Consider the following 26327-nt stretch of genomic DNA (forward strand, 5'->3'; position numbering starts at 1 on the left):
GTAATAGCAAGGATGGATTAAAAAATGTTGGGGCCCTGTGCACTATGGAAATTGGACCCTCCTCACATTCCTTAAACTAGACAGAGCACATGATATATAGTTTATAAATATGAGAACATCTCATTTTATTACTAGTAGTTTGGAAAAGACTTAAAGAACTAATATGACATGTTAATAATAATACATCTAGGAATATTTCATTTAAATATATATTGCAATTTTTTTTTTTTTTTTAATTTTTCTTGGCTTGGGGAAACATTTCCTAAGTAGATTAAGCGCTTGGAAGTATTTATGAAACGTGGCTTAGAAAGTAGCTTGACCATGCCTAGCTGACTCCCCAGTTATAGGGGAAAGACATTTTTGACAAAAGCAGAACTTGCCAGAGACCATACAAATCAGAAAACAGCAAGTACATTAGTGCATTGGATACCCGAGCCTCCTGCGTGAGAGTTGCTTTGCTGCCTTTTGAAAAACAGACAGGCTAAGAGAAGAATTTTACCAGCTCCTAAGGAAAAGGGGTACTGAGTCTCAGTTGGCTCTGGGCACAAGTTTGATTCGAATCAAAACCGATAAGGGACTGACTCAGACACTGATTGTTGGACTGGGCTTCAGTAGCTGAATGAGCAGGAAAGGTAGTTCTTTTCCCCTGGGAAGAAAGATGGTCTTGGGTGTCAATGGCGAGCTACCAGGACCTGAAGAGGACACACTGGCTCTGATGGCTCATAATACCAACACCGGCAAGGAAGCAGAAGGAGCCAGAGGTGAGCTGAACTCCAAAAAGGGATCTGAGAAACCAGACCTCTCTCAAAAGCCCCCCTACACTTATGTGCCCGATTGCAGTGATAATCCAAGAGAGCTCCAAGGGGCCCAATTGCATAGGACACCAAACATGAGTAACGCTACAACACTGTGCCAGGGTACAAAGCCACTCACTGAATTTTGACTCATGGTTGGGGGGGAACAGTTGGGCCAATCTGGTTGAGGCCCATAGGGTTGCCACCTCCAAGAAGCAGAAAAACTAGCCATTGCCCCTCCCCACAGCATCCTGACCCTCCTCTACCCCATTCAGTGCACCCCCACCCACCCACAGAAGCCTGATCTTCCTGTTCCTCTCTCAGGCACCCCCACCCCTCCACAAGCCTGCTAGCCCATATGCCCCTACACCTACCTCCTCTCGGGAGCCTTAGCCCAGGGAAGCCCCCTACCACTTCCTCCCAAGCTCCCAGGAATCCCTGCCTCACCCCGCTTCTTACTCCTCCCTGCTGTTGAACCTCAGGTTTGCCCTGCTTTCTGGCAGTGAAAGGAGCAGGAGCCACCACATGGGCTCATTGAGGGCCTGGCATGTGGAGTGGGACCTGGGTGTGGCACCAGTAGGCACATTACCTGAATGCTGTAGTGGAAGCAGCTGTGGTGCTGCAGCGCATGCATGCATGCAGCAAGGGTTGCCAGTTGCATTGTGCTGGGGTTTTCCTCCCCAACTTGTAACTTAGAAGTGGAAAAAAGCCCCAGCACATTGCAACCAGCAAAAGGGAAAAAAAACTGGTCAAGAGGGTTAAAAAACAGCCAGGTGGTCGGGGCCCCCTGAGACTGGGGGCCCTGTGCAACTACACGCTGCTTAATCTGGGTCTGGCAATCATGGTAAGGAAACTGTTGGGATAATCACATTTCTTCTTCAAAACAGATTTAGCAATTTTTTTTTTAAGCTTGAGCATTTTTGGACAAACCTGAGGTCCATGATTTCAAGAATCTGAATACGTAAATACTAAAATTTGACAGCCATCAAGACTAGTGTGGCACATTAAATTTTTCCGTCATATTCAAAGGTCACAGGTAGCCATCTAGTGGCTTATCTAACAGGTCGTGCAACATTTTCCTAGCTGTATTTTGAAATACTTTAAAGGGCAATTAGTATATTTTAAAACTATATTGAATTGCTAAGCTCTGAGATGCAATTAACAGATAACTCTTCTAAAGCAGATTCAAACTACATTAAGAAGTAATTAAAACAAAGTGCCTTCTGTGCGATTTGAGAAACAAGGAAACACAACTAGTAAGGAAATAAGAGAATTTAACTGAAATTTCATAGTATTTGTTTGCATATTTCTCTAGTAATCCATTCAAAATTTCATTTTAAATGCAGCTCATATAATCTTCAGATTCAAATGGTCTCTCTAATGTAAAATAAAGCCTGTGAATGACTAGTTATCTGACCAAGTAATTCTTATAAAAATAAATGAAATATACTTTCTTAAAGTGATGGGGAGGATTAAAGGTACAAATATGATTTTCTTTACATGGCACCCATTACCTTACCACCTTAATAAAGTCATCCTAACAGAGGTACCAGAGATTGCCAAAATTAATTAACACTTATAATAGTCCAATCTTTTTCTTTAACCTCCCATGCCCTTGGGTGCATAGGGCGCCCACCAGTTTCCACCATTTATTTTGGTCTTATGATGGCCTATTTAGGCTCAATAATTCACTGGAGGTTAATAAATTTAAAATGAAGCTTTATTGGCGTACCCTGGAATGCTTTGCCCTATTCCATATATTTAAAATGTGAGAGGCTAAGCTATTAACATTTAAAAGGAAACTTGCACTGAAAACACAGATCAATGGGAGGGTTTTGTTTTTTTCCCATAAAGGAAAGCTTTCAGTATCGTATAACCTATCAACCCTAAAAGATGTCCTACCCTCTGGAGTTGGTTTGTCTTGGGGAAGATCCGGCATATTTTCATCCAACAGATCAGCCAGAGACTGAGAATTTGCCAACAGCTTCTGATAGGACATTGCAAATTCTTCATACTGCTTGTGTCGATCTTCACTCAACTCTCCTTTAGAGTGCAGAATACGCCTATAAAGAGCACATTTAAAAAAAAATACAATCAGACACTGTCCGCTTATTAAAGATATATTTGACCTATACTGAACCATTGACAAAGTTTTCCACTGAACATCATCAGTCTTCCCTCTGGCACAGAATTATACACACACACTAAATGAGATAGTAGCAATGAGAGACAACAATCTGGCTAACACTACTATCAAAATTCAACTTAATACCAAATTCGATAAACTTAAAAGTACTACAACCACAGCCATTTTAACTTTAATGCCATTAAGAATAATCCGATTATGGAGACTGAAAGAACTGAAGCTTTTTTCCCCTTAAATATTCTGTAATGCAAGAGTTTTAATGTGCAATATTTTAAGTAAAATGTTTGACTAGTATTAAAGCAGGATAAAGACTGCTTTGCAGTCTATGACAATAGGCTTCCATTGTGCTGGTATCAGAAGGGGATGGTCATCACCAGGGGGCTCAGAAATGCCAGTTTTAAGAAGGAGACGTTTATTTCCAAGTTAGCCCAGTAACATGAGCTGACATCCTTGAAATAAAGTCTAAAAGAATTAGTTCTGAATGTACATTTTGGTTTCTTTTGCAGTACTATACCTGACAGTTTTTAATCAAGGAAAAATTTTAAATGCTGTTTTTAATCAAAACCTCTTTTCAAATACATTTACAGGTCCTAAATAGTATAGCACTCTTCTTATCATGGGAACTTTAGGGTGATGTGGTGAGCAAAAAAAGGTTACTGCTTTCTTGTCTCACCTATTTAATTACAACTGACTCAGGTTAAAAGTTCTATGAGCCTCTGCTAGAAACACCATCATACCTTTCCTATGAAAGGAAGAGCAGAGAGACTGATGGGTCAAAAATTTCCCCTATTAATCACATTTAAAATAGAGGCATGTGCACAAATGCTGTGCACATTTATATTTTCTACTCCGTTATTTCTACACATCCTCTCTATTCTTCTGGGTAGGCATGTAAAACATACATGAAACTTGCTTTCTTAAAATATTGTCGCACGGTAGTTAAACAATAAGTAATGTTCCTCGGGAAATATGTGGTATATCAGTGGCTTGTAGGCCACTGTCATAATGAGCCACAAAAAATAGATCAGGTTACTCTGCACCACCGGTTCTCAAACTGTGGGTTGTGACCCCAGAGCCAGCATTAGCCTTGCTGAAGCCCAAGGCTGAAGTCGAAGCCCAAGTCCCCCCAGGCAGCAGGGCTCGGGCTATGGGTTGTGTAAATTGACTGAACTGGCCTCCAGGAGACAATGATCTTGGTGTGGACACACACAACCAACTTAATTACTGTGGTGGCTGGATATTGAGTTACATTAAGATGACTTACCTTTGTAGTGTAGACATGCCCTCAGCAAATACTGTCCCAAGTTAAGAGACCTCAGAAATGGCAACTAAGATGAAAGTTACCAGATGTATTTGGGACATTAGGGGCAAAGTTGTGGCCCTATTGTAGTCCACTGAAGTCAATAACAAAACTCCTGTCAACTTCAATAGGGCCAGGATTTCATTCCAGGTACTCAATGGAAATTATTCCTTTTCAAGTCAGTTTCTAGTCAACTCCAGTTTCTGATTAATCTTTTATACAGTTTGAAAGGCAAGATTGTTTTTTAGATTCAGACAGCAGCTGTTAAAAGCATACTGAATTCAAGTGGAAAAAAGCAAGATTAATCACAATGGCATGATATTAAGGTGAAATATCTGGTAGCTAGGTCTAGAAATAAATATTACATATACCCATAAAAATGAAAATATCAGATTTTCATAATGTACTATTTGTTTCTAGCAATATTGATTTATAAAATTTCATATCTTAAAACCATGACTGGTCTATAGGAGCACTTCCTTGTCATTAGTTAAGGAAAAAAAGATATCAAGCCCTGTGCAATTTTTGATTCATATGCATTCTAAGCACATTTCAGTATTTGGCTAGAGCCACATAACATGGATGTAAGCCATGTCATAAATCAGAAATACATTCTAGGCTTGAACAAAATCTCCCCCCAAACTCGCAAGTATTCTGTGAAGGATTTTGTATTGTATTCTTTAGTTTATTTGGCTGCTCTCATCTATTCTAAATCAACATTTTAATAAATTAGTGTCAACGATATTTGTTAATTTATTAAACTTGCATACTGAAGAAAACAACAATCTCTGGCAATTCCAGCTTATGGCAAAGAACCACCACCAATATTAAAGGCTGGTCTATTATATACAGCTGCATGTCTGTGTCTCTTTTACCTTTGATTCCTTGGAAATTAAAGTAACAGAAGCATCAAACAATGCAGAACAGGCCTTGTAAAGACCAAAGGGTGGAGTTTAAGCCAGTTTATGACTTTGGCATTACAAGACATCAAGTGGTAAATCATGCACCACACTATTCAAACAAGAAGTAACAATAGTAATCCTCTTGGGCTTTTTTAAAACCAAAAGAACAGAAATCATCAATTTGATGCTGGCTCTGTTTTTCTTAATATCTAGAAGACAATGGACAACACTCACATATCTACCCCAAACACTCATCCATTTCACCCCCACCTATAACAATTTTACATTCAACAACAAACACTTTGCCCACACCATGGGCACTAGGATGGCTCCCGAATAGGCCAAACTTTTCATTGGCCATCTTGAGGAAGAATTTCTGGACAAATGCACCACAAAACCAATGATATACCTGAGATACTCTAATGATATTTTCTACCTTTCGACAGACGACCTAAACTTCCTCAAAGGTTTCCATCAAAACTTCAACAGCTACCACCCATCCATCAAACTCTCTTTAGAACACTACCGCACCAGCATCAACTTCCCGGACACCAGGATCAGCTTCAACAATGGAACCCTATAGACAACTACATACAAGAAACCCATGGATCACAAACACTATCACAGATCCAGGAACCACCAAAAACACACCAAAAAATCTAGTATCTAGAGCCAGGGACTCAGACACCACAGAATATACTCTGGGAAGAAAGTCCAGGATACACACCTTTACACACTTAAAACCATCTTCACCAAACAAGGACACTCCACCAGAGAAGTAGATTGCCTCATTGAATGGGCCACCCAAATACCCAGAAAGAACCTGCTGGTCTCCTTTGCCAAGGGTATTCTCCTTGAGGCCTATTCAGCTGATTCAGGGACCATTACACACAAGCGTAAGCTCACACCTAGGGCTAGTCTACACTAGAAGCACTACACTGGTGAAGCTGCCATAGCACATCTGGTGAAGACACTCTCAGGAGAGAGCTCTCCCATCAGCATAATAACTCCACCTCCATGAGAAGCATTAGCTATGTCAGCAAGAGATATTCTCCCGCTGATATAGCGCTATTCACACCAGTGCTTATGTCGATGTAACTTACGGCCCTCGGAGGGGTGGTTTATTCACACCCGAGTGCTGTAAATTATGCTGAAGTAAGTGGTAGTGTAGACGTTGCTTAAGAGTATGTCTACACTGCAATTAGACACCCATGGGCCTGTGCCAGCTGACTCGGGCTCATGGTGCTCTGACCAAGGGGCTGTTTAATTGTGGTGTAGACTTTTGGGCTCACGCTGCAGCCCGAGCTCTGGGACCTTCCCATCTTGCAGGGTCCTAGAGCATGGGCTCCTGTCTGAGCCTGAACATCCACACAGCAATTAAACAGTGCCTTAGTATGAGCCCCACGAGCCTGAGTCAGCTAGCACAGGCCAGTCAGGGATTTTTAATTACAGTGTAGACATAGCTAAGGGGCTCCAAGACTACTGCGAAATGGGCCCAATATGCACTTTCAAATGAAAGATGACAGTATTTTCCCAGCTAGTTGTCCTCTCTGACTGGTTTTATAGTAGCTTGAATGGTGGTGTTAGTGGCATCTGACTGACCAGTTGTTACCAATGACCGAAAATTGGTCTGAACCTGATGCTGCAATTCAAAACAGAGAAGCCAGTAACTTGGAATATAATGTCAACTCCACCTTCCTGGGAACAGGCTGCATTACTATGTTTATCATCAATTTTTGACTACTAAAAGGAAGAAAAAGAAGGGAGCTGACCACAAGAGCATGGTACTCAATCAATATAGAATCATAGACTTTAAGGTCAGAAGCAGGGCCGGCGCCAGCTTTTTTGCCGCCCCAAGCGGCGAAGGGTGGGGAGTGGGAAAGAGAGAGATATAACCGCGATCGGCGGCACTTTGGCAGCAGCTCTATCGCGCCGCTTCATTCTTCGGCGGCGGGTCTTTCGCTCGGAGAGGCACTGAGGGACCTGCCGCCGAAGACCCGGATGTGCCGCCCCTTTCCATTGGCTGCCCCAAGCACCTGCTTTCTTCGCTGGTGCCTGGAGCCGGCCCTGGTCAGAAGGGACCATTATGATCATCTAGTCTGACCTCCTGCACAATTCAGGCCACAGAATCTCACCCACCCACTCCTGTATCAAACCTGTGTCTGAGCCATTGAAGTCCTCAAATCATGGTTTAAAGACTTCAAGGTGCAGAGAATCTCTAGTTGTTAAAAATGTCATACAATTTCCAGGCATGCCCAAACGGCTTCAGTGTTCAACTGATCCTGGTAAGTTTCAATGGTAAAACAAAATAAAATAATAATAATTAGGGGTGTCGATTAATCGCAGTTAACTCACGTGATTAACTCAAAAAAAAATCGCTATAAAAAAATTAATAGCGATTAATCGCAGTTTTAATCGCACTGTTAAATAGAATACAAATTGAAATTTATTAAATATTTTGGATGTTTTTCTACATTTTCATATATATTGTATTCTATGTTGTAATTGAAATCAAAGTGTATTGTTATTTTTATTACAAATATTTGCACTGTAAAAGATAAACAAAAGAAATAGTATTTTTCAATTCACCTCATACAAGAAATGTAGTGCAATGTCTTTGTCGTGAAAGTACAACTTACAAACGTAGGATTTTTTTGTTACATAACTGCACTCAAAAACAAAACAATGAAAACTTCAGAGCCTACAAATCCACTCAGTCCTACTTCTTTTTCAGCCAATTGCTAAGACAAACAAGTTTGTTTACATTTATGGGAGATAATGCTGTCATCTTCTTATTTACAATGTCACCAGAAAGTGAGAACAGGCATTTGGCATGGCACTTTTGTAGCCGGCATTGCAAGGCATTTACGTGCCAGATATGCTAAACATTCGTATGCCCCTTCATGCTTTGCCACCATTCCAAGGGACATGCTTCCATGTTGATGAAGCTCATTAAAAAAAAAAAAAAAAAGCGTTAATTAAATCTGTGACTGAACTCCTTGGGGGAGAATTGTATGTCCCCTGCTCTGCCACATATTTCACGTTATAGCAGTCTCAGATGATGACCAAGCACATGTTGTTCATTTTAAGAATGTTTTCACTACAGATTTCACAAAATGCAAAGAAGGTACCAATGTGAGATTTCTAAAGATAGCTACAGCACTCGACCCAAGATTTAAGAATCTGAAGTGCCTTCCAAAATCTGAGAGGGATGAGGTAGGGAGCATGCTTTCAGAAGTTTTAAATGAGCAACACTCCATTGTGGAAACTACAGAACCCGAACCACCAAAAAAGAAAACTAACCTTTTGCTGGTGGCATCTGACTCAAATAATGAAAATGAACATACATCAGTCCGCGCTATTTGGGATTGTTATAGAGCAGAACCCGTCATCAGCATGGATGCATGTCCCCTGGAATGGTGGTTGAAGCATGAAGGGACATATGAATCTTTAACGCATCTGACACAAATATCTTGAGACACTGGCTACAACAGTGCCATGTGAACACCTGTTCTCACTTTCAGGTGACATTGTAAATAAGAAGCCAGCAGCATTATCTCCCATACATGTAAACAAACTTGTTTGTCTTAGTGATTGGCTGAACAAAAAGTAGGACTGAGTGGACTTGTAGGCTCTAAAGTTTTACATTGTTTTATTTTTGAATGCAGGTTTTTTTTGTACATAAGTCTACATTTTTAAGTTCAACTTTCATGATGAAGAGATTGTATTACAGTACTTGTATGAGGTGAATTGAAAAATACTATTTCTTTTTTATAGCACAAATATTTGTAATAAAAGAAATATAAAGTGAGCACTGTACACTGTGTTCTGTGTTGTAATTGAAATTAATATATCTGAAAATGTAGAAAACATCCAAAAATATTTAAATAAATAGTATTCTATTATTTAACAGTGTGATTAATTGCAATTATTTTTTTAAAATTGCTATACAGCCCTAATTTAAACCTGCAAGAGACCCATGCCCCACACTGCAGAGGAAGACCAAAAAAAACACAGGGTCTCTGCCAATCTAATCTGGGCAAAAATCCTTCTCAACTCCAAATATAGCCATCAGTTATACCCTGAGCATGTGACCAAGACCCACCGGGCAGATACCTGGGAAAGAATTCTCTGTAGTGACTCAAATTCTTTCCCCATGTAGAGTCCCATCTCCAGCCATTGGGGATTGTTGCTACTGGCAGTTGCAGATGGGCCACATGCCATTGTAGGCAGTCCCATCAAACCATCCCCTCGACATTACTACACACAAGTGACATAAGTTTTGCTGGTTTCATAGTTTTTCAATGAAAAATGTTTTTACTGCATTTAAAAGGTGCTATTTACACCTAAGCAACAATGAACAGTATTTCCTTGCCAGTAAAGGCATGAATTAGGGATAGTTTCCATCTTCTAAAATAAGCATTCTGAAAGGAGAAAATCAATTAGTTGACAAAGATTTTTAAATTTATTGGCCTCCTCTATAAATGAACTTGTGGATCAGAGCTCACTACTAAGTTGTTTATACTGTTATTCACTAGGTTTATAGATGCAATAACACTTTGAAACTCAGTACTAATCTGAAGTGTTTAAAGATGAAATTGTAGAGTTCCATGTTTACTGTATCTTAACATGCTTAATTTACAAGAAAATGTATAGTTCCTCCTTGCCCAGCAGTTAGCTTTGAGAACTCAGCCTGGGATCTGAGAGTCAAGCATGTTTTTTTCTTGCTGATCCATCATCACTAGTAACAAAGATTCTACAAGCCAGAATATGTCCTTAGTTACACTTCATCTTCAGGTTTTGCTATCAACAACACTACTGTGCACACTACTACTGCTTTCAGTTGATTTATACAGGGGCAACTGGTCGGAACATAGGGTTTGCCTTCACTGCAGTATTAACCTGAGTTATAACTTGAGCGTCACTACTAATTTGAGTCTCATCCTCATGCCAAAACCCTTCATTCGAGCATGATGGTGCTTTTACTTGAGTTGGTGGGCCCAGAGGGGTGGATAGGCAACAGCTCAAGTTAATACAACTCGTCAGCTGCTAACACAACCACTATACTGCATTCTGGGTAGCTTGAGTGTTATTTTGCAGCATGGCTACTCTCAGCTGAACTAGGCTAACTCAAATTAACTCTGCAGTGAATATATGCCCTAAGTAAACAATTCAGTTGATATATAAGGAGGAACCTATTCTAGCTCTCTCCCTCTTCAAGTTGGTTCTGCAGTACTAATGGGAATAAAAAACAGTAAACTTATTTTTGTCAGTAAAGCAGATTGTCTTTCAATAGATCTGTTGAATAAGGAGGGAGCTAGCATTTTTATAGTCACTTTTTAGAATAGAAGCACTCTCTAAATGAAATTCAATTGCATACCCAAACTTCTCATTAGATTTGGATGGCATGAGGCGAAAGACCAATGTATGCAAGTATTTGGTATGTCTATGGAGAAAGAGAACAATTAATCACATTAAATTAAGCAGAAAAGGGAATTTTTGAGAAATTGAGAAGAATCTCTCACTCACTCCAATTGTTAAGGCAGAAGGCTAACATTTTTAAATCCATATAACCAATGCAACCATCTCCACATGACCCTAAATGATACTGTTTTATCACGTATGCACCAAAACAAAACTTTGTATCTTAAGTTCTATATCTTTTGTCAGAAAAGGTTTCTCAGGTCCAGGATGGAATTTATGGTTGAGAGACAGACTTAAGAATAGCTAATAGGCTGACATCCAGGGCATTTGCCTGGGGACGGGAGACCCTGATATGCCTGATTCAGACAAAGGACTTGAGCCTGGGTCTTCCATACCATACCTCAGGTGAGTGCCCTCACCACCTGTTGGCTATTCTGGGGCCTCTCTCTTTTTTTCCTGTGGTTTTTCCACACACAAAAACGTCTAAAGATCTTGGTTTTGTCCCAAAAGAGTTTCAAAGACAGGAAAACAGTTTCCTGTCCAGCTCTATACTGGTAGCTCTGTAACTGAAACACCCAGTCAGGTGTTTAAAAACTCTTTTTAGTTTAGTAAACTAATACGCCTGGAAAATTTTATAAACTAAAGAACTTTACAACTGTTTTTAACTGCTTGGTAATTGAGAAAAGATGAAGGTCAGTGGACTTAAATGGTTAGTTGGACATGCCAGTCCTCTCAACACACAGAACAGCTGCTGCTTAAACGAACAGCCAAAAAGGAGGAGAAGGATAAATGTAATCAAATCAGCCAGCAATGAAGTTCATCTACTTGTTCCTGCTGTTTCTGCTACCTTTGTCTTTATCCCAGACTTAATTGTAACCGTGTTAGTTTAAATGATGAAGGTATACACTCATTAAGTTGCAAAAAAAATTATACTTGTGTTTTGACTCTCTCTGAACAAGCAAGTAGTATAAGGAATTGGACTATAGTAAAAGTCACTACACATTCCAACTTCTTACATAGCAAAATACAGTCACTTAACAACTGATAGGGATGAGACTAGACTACAACAGATGCTTGAGTTTGTATCTCACACCTAAATCTTTATAATAGGCCAAGTTCAATACCAAAACTGATCATCCCACACTTCGGGAAAGCTCAAATTTGAGTCTAGATTTCAAACCCCAAAGTTTGGGAGTGTTCAGATCAGAGGGGTTTTTTTTGTACTCAACATTATAGACATATGCAGTTTGACTTGGGATACATATTTCAGATCCAGAATTTTGGTTCAGGCCCATCACCCATAACTGCACAATTCATGTGCTTTTGCTTATGTGTATTGGAAATATTCTAGGAATACAGGAATTACCATATCATACAAATGAGATCATATGATGAGAATGCCTGTCATATAAGACGACTGGACTTGATGACCCAGGAAGTCCTGTCCAGTCCTGTGCCCTTATCAGACCATCAGTCCACCTAGGAGAGCATTCTGGCTTCAACAATGACCAGTACTAGATGCTTCAGAGAAAAGTGCATATTTATTCAACAACACGCCTATGGTGGAAGTTTCTTTCCAGCCTAAGACATTTATAGTTAGCTGAGGTCCTGAAGCATTTAATGTTCTGAGTCAAGGTTTAACAGGGCATGGTTGAGTAGTTTAGGCCCAAATTTTGATTTTATATTTTAATATATAAGAAATTTGGAAAGTACACTTCTTCGACAAATGATTTCCCCCCTATACTTAGAACTATGCTGACACCATGTACAATGTTGGTACACAAAAAAAAATAAACAAAACAAATCCATGTCAGCATATGGTCCATAAGAAATATGTGGGTGGGAAGGGGGGAAAAAAAAAAAAAAAACCACTTGGTGCCAACTGGAAAAGGACAAAACCAGCTGGGAAAGAAATGTTAGTCTCAAGCTGTTAGAGGAGTGTTACAAAACCAGTGGAGGAGTTAAAAAAAAATTAAAGCAAGAGAAACTTACTTAACAGTCTCCCTCTAAAAATTATTTAAAACCTAATGCCCCATTACTTAACATTCCAGGCTCTAAAAGATTTTTCTAGTTGGGAAATCTTTCAGCACGTTATTTCAGAGAACCTTCTGCAAGAAAGCGCATCTTCCCACATAATTTTACTTTGGTGGCAACACTTAAATCTTAAAGCATTCTATGAGCTGCACTGTTATATCAATTTATGAAGTACAGTATTTAAATGTCACCTGTTTTGTCTCTCAATATTTTGTAGCTCTCTGTGGTCCCTTTTCAGGTGTTTGGTCAAAGATGTAAAGTATTCCTTCAACAAATTCTGGAAGGGCTGTTGCTTCTCTGGGCTGATTATCTCACTAGGAGGAAAACTCAAGTTAAACTTCTCTGCAGCATTTTTAACCTTCCTTGGTACCAAACCAGCAATATCATCTCCACAGTGCCGGCAAAAGCTTATTACCACAGAAACATGAGCGTGGGTCTCTCGATCAGCGTTAATAATGTTTTTTAGCTGTTCATAGATTAAAGACAGACCTTCTTTATCAGTGAAAATCCCAACTATTGTCAATTCTGCAATGAAACGCAAGTCAGTTCTTAGTTTGGTAATGTTGGGAGTTTTCTCTTCTTTCCTTGCTTCAAAATGCTTTTTCCAAACCTGAAGAAGTGATGGAGCAAAATCAGCATAGCGCTGGTGAAACAGAGAACACAAGTGCACGGCACAGTTCACATCTGATATTTTCAGCTTTGCTTCAACAATAGAAGCTACAGCTTCTGCAATGTACTTGCTTAAATTGAGGCTATTAAAATCATGAGACAAGGAGTCCCTCTGTTGTTCTGTGATAGTTTTTAGCTTCTTAACAAAAGCAGTGTTCTTCTTCAGACTCGAGTCCAGCCTGCTAAAGAAATTCTCCTCAGGGCGGTTATCTGGTGCATTCTGGTTTTTGCTGCGGAGTTCCTTTCTTGCTTGATGGCGCTCCCAAGCTTCCTGATGGAGTTGATGTGCTTCCTCTTTCTCTCTAAAGAAAAAAACCCCGATAGTTATAACCTGGTAAGACCTCACTAATTTCTATTATAGATTACTGAATTTTGTAAACTGACAGGTAAATGAACCATTTCAAAACAAGGATAATGCACCACAAGCTAATTGATCTCAATTGTAGTGCAGTTTAAATTTTTCCTGATTCATTAGTACATATAAAGTATGTTCTGTAATATATTTTACAGATAATAAGGAAGTCCTAGTAACTCCAAGGCTTCACTAAATAGCACTCTTCTATTAAACCTTTTCAAAGAAAGTGCCATTTATGTGTTTATTAAAATAAACATATTAGCAAGGCTCTATACAGAATTTTTTTTATCACAAAGCATTAACAAAGCATAAATACTACAATCCTTTTACTCAAGAAAGAAATACAATCAACTTTGGGACAGAACACAGCAGCTGTTAACAGAACACAGTAACACTACACACGTGTTCTAGATAAGAAGAATTCCAAATCCAACTGAAATTGCAAGGGCAATTTAAGTAGATAAAATGTATTCGCCCAGCCTGGAGTCTGACCAAGACAGACACATTGAAACCCTTACTCTTTAAAAAAGTGTCATGGTATCTTTAATGAATACAAATGGTCAGAATCTTGGTTTTGTTTACCTCCAACTCCATAGTGTCTCTTAATACCAGGCTATGGATACTGACTTGGAGAGAAAACTAAATTAACACCACTTCCTGCTGTATCCTACCAATTATTCATGACTGCTGACTATTGGACAGCTTTAGAGATCACAGCCCATTTCCAGTGCTTAAAACTTTACAGCAACAGTTTATAGTAAGGTTGGTCTTGTGACTGAAGTACCAGACTGAGAGTCAAGCTGCCCAGCACCTATTCCTGGATGGATTTCATTGTGATCACGGGCAAGTCACTTGGCTTCTTTGTGCCTCTGTTTTCCCATCTGTAAAATGGGGATAACACTTCTGAACCTCAATGAGACTTTGTGATGCTTAATTCAGGCACATTTATACACCTCATGAGATCTCCAGACAGATGACATTACCGAAATCCAATGTATAAGCCAAAGTGATAGTGGTTAGTATATACATACAACTACTGCATACTTTTAGCTTCTCACAAATAGCACTGAGCATATCACTTGACACTATCTAGATCAGTGGCTCTCAAACTTTTTTACTGGTGACCCCTTTCACATAGCAAGCCTCTGAGTGCGACCCCCCTTATAAATATATAAAAAAGTGTTTTTAATTTAACACCATTAAAAATGCTGGAGGCAAAGCGGGATTTGGGGTGGAGATTGACAGCTCACAACCCCCCATGTAATAACCTCACGATCCCCTGAGGGGTCCCAACCCCCAGTTTGAGAACCCCTGATCTATATTTACTAAACAATTATATAAATTTTTACCTTCTTATTCATAAAATTAAAAGAGTGACCCAATACTGCAGTCCTCACTTTGGCAAAACTCCCACTGACTTCAATGGGAATTTTGCCTGAGTAAGGACTATACTGTTAGGCACAGTTAAAACTTAAAACATAAGTCTTACTTCAATTGTGCAGCTGCCTCCTCTTGCTGACGTTTTACTTCCTCTTCTTGTTTCTTTTTCTCTTCCTCTTCAAATTTCTTTTTTTCTTCATCCTCTTTCCTCTTCTGCTCTTCTTCAGCTTTTATCTTGTCCTCTTCTTTTTTCTTTCGCTCCTTGTCTTCTTTTTTCCGTTTATCCTCCTCCAGTTTTTTCTTTTTATCTTCAGGTGTCTTGAGAGGCTCTCTCTTCAGGCCAACCTTCACATCCTCCTTTGGTTTCTCTCTACTGCTCACTGATCGCCTTTCACTGAAGTCTTTTTCTTTGTTATTTAATGAAGATTCTTTTTCTTCCATACTGGCTGACTTTTTGCGCTCAGCTGGCATTATGTTACCCAGGCAAATCTGCAGAAGTACAGGAATATCACCATTATTACTGTATTCTCAATACATGAACAAACTAGTTTTCACTGTATCCTGACATTCACTTAGAATAGTTGAGGTAAATCTGCATGGGGATGAAATTCAATTAGAAAATTGCGTGAAGCTAAGCAAGCAACTTGGAGGATGATAGTCAAAAGAACTACACTTCCACACTGTTCCCATGGTACTAAGATCATGATTAAGGAGAAAATGTGAGGACTGCACAAAACCCAAATGCCTGTAATTGCTTTCAGCATATATTATGGCGTTCTCTTCAACCTGAGCTGTGCAGTCAGATGACTGTTCAAAACTACCACAGCCTGGACAAAACCTAATCTTTGCAGCAAAGCGAACACTCCAATTTAAAAAAAAAAAGTTTCCTGACCAGAGCCAACTACCTACAAGCTTTAATTAAAAAACAAAAACAAAAACAAAAAAACCCTCAAAGAAAGGCTTTCCCAGAAATCTTTTTTCCCTCCACCATGAGCTGCAAAAATTTACTGTTCATGCAGTTCAGCTTAAGGCTGCTGTTATGCACTTTTGGATCCTGAAGTATCGAAACGGCTATAGTGGGATGTTTATGGACTGACGAAAACTACAGCCCCAATTCAGCAAATATTTATGTACGTGCTTAGCTTTAGATCCAGATTTTTACAGGTATTCAGGAATTGCTGTGCTTAGTGTTGCAATACCTAACCGATTCGGGAACCTAAATCTCATTTTCAAAAGGCATTTAGGAGCCTAAAACCTATAGACAGTCAATGGGATTTAGGCTCCTAAGTCCCTAAAAGCCTTTTGAAAATGAGAGCCTTTAAAAGTCTGAGCCTTAGTCCCATTGTGATTATTCATGTGCTTAAAGTTAAGCACATACGTAAACATTTGCAGAATCAGGGCTGAAGGGAAAGGGTTTTTTAATACCCTCATTTCTAGTAAGTTATGCTTTTAAAATGCATTCTTTTTTTCCCCAGAGCAAATTTTAAAAACTTTTGAAGTGACATTGCTGAATTTGAAATCTTCTAGGGGAAGGGAGGAGAGACATCTTTTGCTATGTTACTAATATCTACTTAAATTGTTAGAATGAAAAGTATTGAAAAGAAATTTCTTTTTGTTATTTCTTTTCATGTATTTTCTACACTTCAGTCATGCTGGACAACGAAAACCGACTAGTCAGATTAATTTGTTTCTCATTTTCTTAAAATGTTTGGGTAAAAAACAGAACAATGGGATATTTGCATGTCAACAGAAATAAAAAAGTAAGAAAAATGTTTTCCAATATTGAAAAACTTTATTTTACACATCCAACACCCACATTGTGGGCCTTCGCTATCTAACAGTGCCCTTTAATCCATGGGTTTTACCTGTTCTCAATGATACATATTTGAAAGGTATACATTTAAAAATAAAACACCACATTGAAGAAAATCCCTATTTCTAATTAAGTACTTTTCCCATTTTCTCCTAATTATATGGAAAAATTCTTCAATATTTTTCCCCAATTATAGTTAGTCTTAATACTGTATTGAACATAGGGAGTTTTCCATTAAAAATTTCCTAAAATGTTGGTCTGATTCTTATAAATAATTGTTTTAAACCAATCTATCTACAGAACAAAAAAATTTCACCAAGGATAGCAACAGAAAATTCACCAAGTATAGCAACAGTTTAAGGTTTTCCACGTTGTGCTCCTTACATGCAGTGTATGTCTTCACTGCAAGAAAAAGTGCTTTCTTAACTCAAGTTAACTATGGTAATATGATTTAAAATAGCAGTGAATACCAACTTACTTTTAACTCGGGTTAGCAGCTTGAGTTCATTTCCCGCTCCCACTTGTGGCGCTAACTTGAGGCAAAAGTCAAGTTGCTATGTCCTCACTGCTAATTTAACCTAACTTAGCCAACCCGAGATAAAAACCACACTTTTTTTTCCTCTTTCTATTTTTTTCCAGTGAAGACATACCAATAATGGTGAGAGAGGTCAGTTACCATGGATGGCCCATTCAATACTTGGCCTCTCTGCTGACAGAAGTTCCAATGAGTGCCAACTGCGAAGGTTTGGAGGGAGAGGGTATTGATTTGTTTTCATTGGGAACAGGACAGAGGACAATTAATTTCACACAAGCTACATAGCTGATGGCAGACAGTAACAACTTTGACTCCCTAATGACCTGATAAGTATTGAAAATATTGGCTAGCTACTGCTGAAAGACTCCATAGGACCAGAGCCCATCATTGATCCCTTCAGCCATCCAATCCCCACTGTATTTTGACTTTTTGGTTTAATTAGAATTGACTTAAAATAGATTTTTTGTTAAGTCAGTACATTTAAAAAGCAACATACTAAAGGCCAGATCCTGCAACTGAATCCATGGAGATAGGTTATATGTAGGTATTTGGGGTCTAGATGCATCCAGTTGCAAGATCAGCTCCTCTAAACATTTTGCCCCAAGTTCAAAAGTAACATTTAGCGGTCCAAGCTTACAAATGGCATATAATGGAGGCCATATCAATCCAAGAAAGCTACTCAAGTTTTTTGTTGTTTTTTTTTTTTGGGGGGGGGGGGGGGAGAGAGAAGGGGTTTAAAATTGAATGCTCTTCCATATTAAAGTCAGCTTAATGTCCCCACCAATGAGATTCAGTCCATTTTAATATTCCACTGGATTCTCTTTAACAATTGTACTTGATAAAGTTGTGTTCTTCCTGATGACACCACTAAATAAAAAGCTTTGTTGGAAAAAAGTTAAAGGAAACATGTCTATAAATTTAAAATGACCTTTATTAAAATCATAGAATCATAGGACTGGAAGAGACTTTGAGAGGTCATCTAGTCCAGTCCCCTGCATTCATGGCAGGACTAAGTATTATCTACACCACCCCTGACAGGTATTTGTCTAATCTGCTCTTAAAAATCTCCAATGATGGAGATTCCACAACCTCCCTAGGCAATTTATGTTGTAATTTTAGCACAAAAAAGATTGCTGAAAGTTAGTAAACCTGGAGTTAAAGTTAAAAACAAACATCTGAAAGACAAGAAATTAAAAGTCTGTTAGGTCAAAAAAATAAATGCTGGAAAGACCCTAGATATTTGTTAATACTCTAACACTGTGACCATTACCTTTGCTCGCCCACTAGCTGCTGCTTGAAAAAAAAATTAAGCATCCCCTGTTGCACATATAAATTACAGTAGCATGGTCATTTGCTGAACAGTCATAATTTGCACCCACCCTGCTAGCTTACATCAAGATCAGGGAGAAATTAGGGACTGTCTTTTGCAAAGGAATGTCTCATCTTTGCAGGTATGCGGCCTGTATATTAAGGCTCATACTGAGAATTTTGATCTCTAATCTATAGCTGGCCAACACTGGATAAATGAACAGGATAAGGAAAGGTATACAATTCATAATGTGGTGAACAAAGACAAGGTCTAGTATAAAGCAACAGAGAGTCCTGTGGCACCTTTAAGACTAACAGATGTATTGGAGCATAAGCTTTCGTGGGTGAATGCCCACTTCGTCGGATGCATGCCGATGAAGGTCTAGTATGGATCACGAGGGCTATATGAAAAATGTGAGGTTTTGACCATACTATGTAAATGATAAAGAAACTGATATCCAACCACTCATTTGAGTGTGTATTGGGGAAACAAGCATTAACAGTTTATAACCCAGTATATAGTAGAAACCTGTGGCTCATAACTAAAAGTTGGATACAAAAAGATGCGGGTAAAGAGAAAGGTCAGAGTTAAGGAAGGTGTTGAAAACTTTACTGCGGTGCTCTGTAGTGACATATAGGGGTTTTGAACTTATAGTCTTGTACTGTGATTATTTCCAAATGTTCGGTTTGGTTAAATATTGTACAACTTTCTAATGTTTTTAATTAATTTGTTTCCTTCCTTAACACAATCTTAAGTTTTGTTTGGGAATTTTCTTGATTTGTTTCTGAATTTTTATTTCTTTATAACAAGCCTGATATGTGAAAACTTGATATAGTTGTACTCACAATAGTTCAGAGTACAAAGACTGTCAGTTCTAGGACATCTGGGGAACTTATAAGATACACAGGAGTCCAGCCCCAGCTTTTTTTAAAATAGTACACAGACAATGCTTAGCAGAAAATACTTATAAAAAGCAATATAATCTTGAAGGATCCCAAAGAGTTATACTATATATATATATATATATATATATATATATATATATAGCATAATTAATGCAGCCACCTTAAAAGTTGAAAGGAGAAAGCTCAGCACCCACCCTTCTGTACTTAGTTTTTCTCCATCTGCAAAATGGGTATACAATATTAGTGGTGTTTTGATGCTTCATTAACTTATGTTTGTAAGCACTATGAAATCCAGGGATGAAAGTCAATATATAAATGTAAAATACTAAAGACTAGATTTGGTGTTTGATTAGAAAAAAAAGTTTTTTCCCAAATCTCTCTGTGCTGGTATGGGAAGTTACATATTAGTCATATGAAGGTTCCCATTGCAAGTTCTTGTCCAGGTATTCTATAAAATGCTGGCTAAGCAAATTGAGGAATTATTTATATAAATTAGTCCCATTTTGATAAGATACTTAAAAATGCAAACTGCAAACTCTGACAAATATGACAAATATTCCATAACAGCTGTACAAATCGTCAGAATTAAACAAGTTTCAAGAATAATCCAAATGATCTGCATCAGTGAAACGCCACAATCACCCAGTCAAACCTAAACTCAAACCCACAAAACAAACCAAAAGAGATGGAGGGAGGGAAAAATTCATAATTAAACACAAGCACGAAAGAGGTGGGTTTGATCTAACGTTCGTGACTGAGTTTTACTTTCTATTCTGCCTACCTTATTAAAAAAAGTTTTTGCTGTCCTAACTCTACAGATGGGCCTCCTTTGCTAGGGTGAACGAAAAAGAAAAGGCCTAAAAAACAGTCACTAGGTGGAAATAAAACATCTTTTCACTCAAAAGTAAACAACCAACCCTCTCACCTGCTCTAAATGTCACACACAAATCAATCCCCACCGAACATCATTGTTCAACTGAGCGCCCCCTCCTTTGTCTACCCCTTCAAATACCAAGCCCCCCCCCCCCACTTGCCCGCCTGGCACCTCACCACTTCTCTCCCTCCACCTCCTCACCCCCTTAGCACGCCAAGCCCTTTTGCTCCCTGGCCTCATCTTACTCTCCTCGGCCCCACACTCCACCCACCCAGCCCTTCCCCAACATTTCCCCCCTCCCCTCCCTTCCCTCAGGGAAACCCCGGAAGACAACTTCCCCTCGCACGTCCCGCCGCCCCCAGCGAGCTCCCCCCCGCTCACGGCCCCTCTCTGCCCTGTGACCTCTCCACGCCCACCAGGCCCTTCCCCGCACTCAACTCTCCCCACGCTGAAGCCCGACCTCCTCTCCTCTCCCCGCCCCGCCCCCAGGACCCTCCCCACCCGCGGCCCCCTCCCCAGACCCCACCCGACCCCCCTAGCCGCTCTACTCCAGGTAGCCCCGCTCCCCTCCAGCCCTGCCCCGTCCCGGATGTCCCTGCAGGCCGCCCTCTCTCTGCCCCGGCCCCACTCCTAGGAGCCCCCCACCCCAAAAGCCTGCTCCGCCCCTCCATCCCGCCACGGCCCCTCTCCCCCGCCCTCAGGCCGGCGGGGGCGGTTACCTCTGCCCGGTGTAAACATCGGCTCGGACTCCTCTAGCCCCTACTCCACCACCAGCTTCTGCCCCCTCCCCTTGCCCGCAGAGGACCCCGGGCTGCCCGTCGCGCCGCCTGCCTGGAAACACTCCGCCGAGGAGGGGCGGCTCAGCCCTCTCCTGGCTGCAGGGGGAGGAAGCGAGTAGAGCTCCGATCTAGCCGCTCCGTCGCGCCCCCAACAGCTTCGTTGGCGAGTGGCGGCTGCAGACAGGTACGTATCAGGCAGCGCGGGGGGCAGCCCCGGGCTGGTGTGGGGTCCTTACGTCAGGCAGCGAGCCAGCCCGTGCTGCTCTGAGTCTGGTTACTAGGAGCAGGAGGTTGTGAAGGCGGAAGTAGCCAGTGGGGGTGGGGGACAGGTGTTGGGATCCGGCCTCCATCCTGCAGAGTAGGGAACACTGCTCCTCCGTAGCCCAGGGACACCAGCCCACCTGTGGCTCTAAGCAGTGATGTCACCATGTTATGACGTGACACATGACTTGTTTTGTGGGATGACATCACATTGCATCCTATAATGTCATAGCAACATGTGATGAGGTTTTGGTGTGGCATGGTCTCCTATCATATGTCATGTGTGATGCCCTCTTGGTATGCTCATGTCACATCAAGCACACCGTGCGTGGCACAGTGCAGTACGATTACATTCATGGCACACCTCAGTGACATCTGTGGAGCATGATGTGCCCTCACACTTCAAATGCACAACTACAGAATGGAGAATAACTGGCAAGGTGGTAGTACTGCTGAAAGGGATCTGCGGTTTTTAGCGGATCACAAATTGAATATGTCAACAATGTGATGCAGTTGCAAAAAAAAAAACTAATATTTTGGGGGGTGTATTTACAAGAATGGCATATATAAGCCGCTGGAGAACATAAGAACCACATTGCTGGTAGGGATGTAAAACATTAAATGGTTAACCGATAAGGAAGGCTACAAGTTTGTCATGGATTCCGTGACTTTCCGTGACCTCCATGACTTCTGCAGTGGCCGGTGCGCCTGGCTCAGGGATGGCTCAGGCAGCCCCTGCACCAGTCATACCGGCCGCTGCTGGGCAGTCTTGGGCCATCGTGCCTCCCCACCCCCACCCAGCAGAGTTTGGATCTGGGAGGGGGCAAGGGGTTGGGGCATGGGATGGGGTACTTACCTGGGGGGGTCCCCGGAAGTGGCGACATCCCCCTCGCTCAGCTGCTAGGCGGAAGTGTGGCCAGGCAGCTCTGCGTGCTGCTTTCACCTGCAGGCACCGCCCCCGCAGCTCCCATTGGCCATGGTTCCTGGCCAATGGGAGCTGCAAAGCCAGCACTCTGGGTGGAGGCAGCATGCAGAGCTGCCTGGCCACACCTCCGCCTAGCAGCTGAGCGAGGGGGATGTTTCTGCTTCCGGGGAGCCCCGCAGGTAAGAGCAGCCCAGAGCCAGCCTTGGACGGGGTGGGAGGCACAGAGCCAGGTAGGGAGCCTGCCGTCCCCACCAAACCCCCTCCCCACCAGCAGGGGTCCTGGGCTGTGCACCGCCACCCACCCCCTCCCAGCACCAGCTCCAGCCCTGACCCCAGACCCCACTGTATGGGGCTGAGCAGCAGCCCCGACCCCAGACCCTGACCCCTGTCGTCTTAACAATTAAATGGTTAACCAATATAATTTTAATAGTTTAAATGGGTACTTTTTAAAATGATATTTACATCCCTAATTGGTGGGTCAGACCAATGGTCCAGGTAGACCAGTATCCTGTCTTCTGACAGTGGTCAATACTAGTTGCTTCAGAGGGAATGGCAATCATTGAGTGATCCATTCTTTGTCATCCAGTTCTACAGTCAGAGGCTAGGGACACCCAGAGCATGAGGTTGCATCCCTGGACATCTTGGCTAGTAGCCTTTATTGGACCTATCCTCCATGAATTTATCTCATCACTGGCAATCCCTCAGTTCGAGGATGATCTCTACCACAGATTTACGCATGGGTCCTGAGATGACTAATTTTTTTGGAACCCCATTATAGTTTTGGCTTTCACAACATCCCTTGGCAACAAGTTCTACAGATTGACGGTGCATTGTGTGAATAAGTCAATTGTAATTGTCCCCCTCTACTTGGCACTGGTAAGGCCTCAGCTTCAGGATTGTGTCCAGTTCTGGCTACCACAATGATACTTTAGGAAAGAGGTGGACAAAGAGTATCCAAAGAAGAGCAACAAAAATTATAAAAGGTTTAAAAAACCTGACCAATAAGGAAAGGTTTAAAAAACCTGTCCATGTTTAGTCTTGAGAAAAGAAAACTGAGAGGGGGGAACCTCATAACAGTCTTCAGATATGTTAAGGGCTGCTATAAACAGGACTGTGTCGGAGAAAAACAGAGTTCTCACTCTCTTTTACTTCCACCTTTTCATGTTCTCTGTATGTATAAATATCTTCTGTGTGTTCCATTCTATGCATCCGATGAAGTAGGCTGTAGCCCACGAAAGCTTATGCTCAAATAAATTTGTTAGTCTCTAAGGTGCCACAAGTACTCCTGTTCTTAATACATTTGAAACATGCAAAACCGGGAAAAGAAAGCATTTTGGAGGAAATCACAAATTCTGCATGAAAAAAATAAAATTTTGCAGGGCACATTACTTCAGCACAAATTCTGCCTTGCACAGCAGCTAGGAATTCCAGCAGGAGTAATTATAAATGTTATAATTTAAAATGGTCAGCAACATGATATCAGGGTTACTTTTTCTGAGCTGGAGGTGGGACTAAAGCGTAAGGGAACACATTGGGTTTACCATTTGATAGGGAAATTTTTTAATTAAAAAAGTTTGTGATTTGGAATCATTCAGTTGTGCACACTGTTAGCCTATGTAATCACATTACTGTTACTTTTGTCCTCTCTTGCTTTTTTCCCTATTATTTGTTCCCTCAGTTGTGTCTTGGCTTTAATCAGATGGCAAACTCTTTGGAGCACTGATCATATCTACCTACAATGCCTAACATACTCAGATTCCAATCTTGATTGAGACCCTGTAACCATTACCATGATAAAAAAGGATAAATTAGGAATAGTAATAATAATAATAATATAATGATTGCAGTGTTGTTGTAACCATGTAGAAGAGCTCTCTGTAGCTTGAAAGCTTGTAACTTCCACCAACAGAATTTGGTCCAATAAAAGGTATTACTTCACCTACCTTGTCTCTCTCACAAATGTATAACTTCAGAACACTAAATTGCATCATAGAATCTGATGATTATTTTGTATATTTCCTTTCAGTATGCGGTCTTTGCATATTTTCATTTAACATAATAAAATAATAGTAAAATAATTAATTGCAAGTATTTGGAGTTCCCAGCCTATTTGACAATGAGTCATTAAAAAGATCCTTGTATCCCAATCCTGTTACCTTGCTACACTACTACTTTGCACTTCTGTAGCAACATCTGTCTGAGCATCTCAAACCATTTTACAAACATTAATTTAGAAGCACAACAACTCTGAGTTATCCTGAAAGGTTCACAATCCTCAGTAAGCCTGGGCCATATTATTGGTTGGTGACTAAAGTCATAAGCATATTTTTCCAGTTTTGGGGTAGAGATTGGCCCAAGCTGCAAGATTCAGATCTGGAATTTGAACAACCCAAAGTTTACAAAAGTTTGAATCCAGGAGTTTGCCTCAGTTCGCTACAGAGATAGGTTTCAGAGTAGCAGCCGTGTTAGTCTGTATCCGCAAAAATAACAGGAGTACTTGTGGCACCTTAGAGACTAACAAATTTATTAGAGCATAAGCTTTCGTGGGCTACAACCCACAATCCGAAGAAGTGGGTTGTAGCCCACGAAAGCTTATGCTCTAATAAATTTGTTAGTCTCTAAGGTGCCACAAGTACTCCTGTTATTTTTACAGAGATAGGGCCAGTGCTGCAGTTAGGATCCTGGTTCTTGTTGCAAGCAGTTTTAGGGTCTTGGTCTGAGGAGCCCTTCTTTACTTTTGAATATTATGACATAATTTTCATATAGCTTTACATTTATGGTAATCAGCATGAGAAAATACTTGATCACAAAGTCACTCGCTGGCTATGGAATGGCTTGAACAGCCATAACAAGGCTATTCTGCTTTTAAAGCTGCTCTTTATCCAAAAGCAAGAGTCAGCTCATATTTAAAAGACTGTATGCACTGTTTAATGATGCAGTGTACATTGCCAACTTTTACAGGACCAAACAAGTTTTTTCCGAGAGGAGCTCTATCTCCATCTAGCAGTTCCAGAAGTGTCCAAAATCCTGGTGAATTTCAATAGTTAATGTTTGAGACTGTACAGCACTGCATAAGTGCTGAGTATTATTTATAAATATTACAGCAGTTTCCCTGCTAGTCACATATGTGACCTCACTTGATCTCCAAAACGAGAACTGCTTGCCTGATTAGAGTGGATTTACCAAAGACAGATGATGCAGACACTGTTCAGACAAAATGGTATTCCAGACAGAGAAGTCAAAACATATTGTGCTGGTTGTGACCAGTTCATGCCAAGGCCCCTAGTCCTCACTGAACACTGACAAATGCATAGCTGGAAACCAGTCTGGCTCACCTGTGTGTTATCATTGTTAAAATAGATGTTAAGTTTATAAGAATGTGTTTCATGTTTCGACTTTGTGAAATGCTTGTGAGTTGCTGGATGCATTAATCTCACTTATAATATCTGTATCCCACTTTATAAGGTAATATTTAAGTGTTTTGCTCTGTGACTGTAATAGTGTTTCCTATGAAACTGTAAATCCCCACAGTCAGGAGAGAAGCATTACCAAGTGAGAAATGCTAGTTTACCATAAGAGGTGTCATCTCCTGTCCAACAAAAGACGACCTATAGGCATCAATCAAGCCATTGTGGAACATCAGTGGACAAAATACTTTGTTGATTTCTCCCCCCAGGCCTATAAACAGAAGATGTGCATAAATTCTTGTCCCATCACAGCTTGAGCTCTGGGGACGGGGAATAAAAATCCCTGTCAACAAGAAATTGTTATCTTGGTGCTGCTTGGACTTCAGGGAGTAGGGGAGAAGACCCCTGCTGTTTATCTTGGATTGGGGCTAAAGAACATATAGAGCTTGCACATTACAGCAGCTTCTATCACTTTTTGGACTCTAATACTGAAACTCATTTGTGTGTGCATGTTA

General features: G+C 40.6%; 1 protein-coding gene across 1 annotated transcript in view; it reads right to left on the reverse strand.

Annotated features, from left to right (window-relative positions):
- UPF2 (UPF2 regulator of nonsense mediated mRNA decay) overlaps positions 1–21240 on the reverse strand; it is a 110981-nt gene extending 89741 nt beyond the window's left edge. The window contains exons 1-4 of the mRNA XM_065404731.1: positions 21160–21240; positions 15114–15493; positions 12792–13571; positions 2697–2857 (exon numbers count right to left, since the gene is read on the reverse strand). Coding sequence (XP_065260803.1) covers positions 2697–2857; positions 12792–13571; positions 15114–15475 — 1303 coding nt within the window. The 5' untranslated portion in view covers positions 15476–15493; positions 21160–21240. The remainder of the gene's footprint in view (positions 1–2696; positions 2858–12791; positions 13572–15113; positions 15494–21159) is intronic.
- Positions 21241–26327: the final 5087 nt, after the last annotated feature.

Source organism: Emys orbicularis, chromosome 1, assembly GCF_028017835.1.
Source record: "Emys orbicularis isolate rEmyOrb1 chromosome 1, rEmyOrb1.hap1, whole genome shotgun sequence".
Lineage (NCBI taxonomy): Eukaryota > Metazoa > Chordata > Testudines > Emydidae > Emys > Emys orbicularis.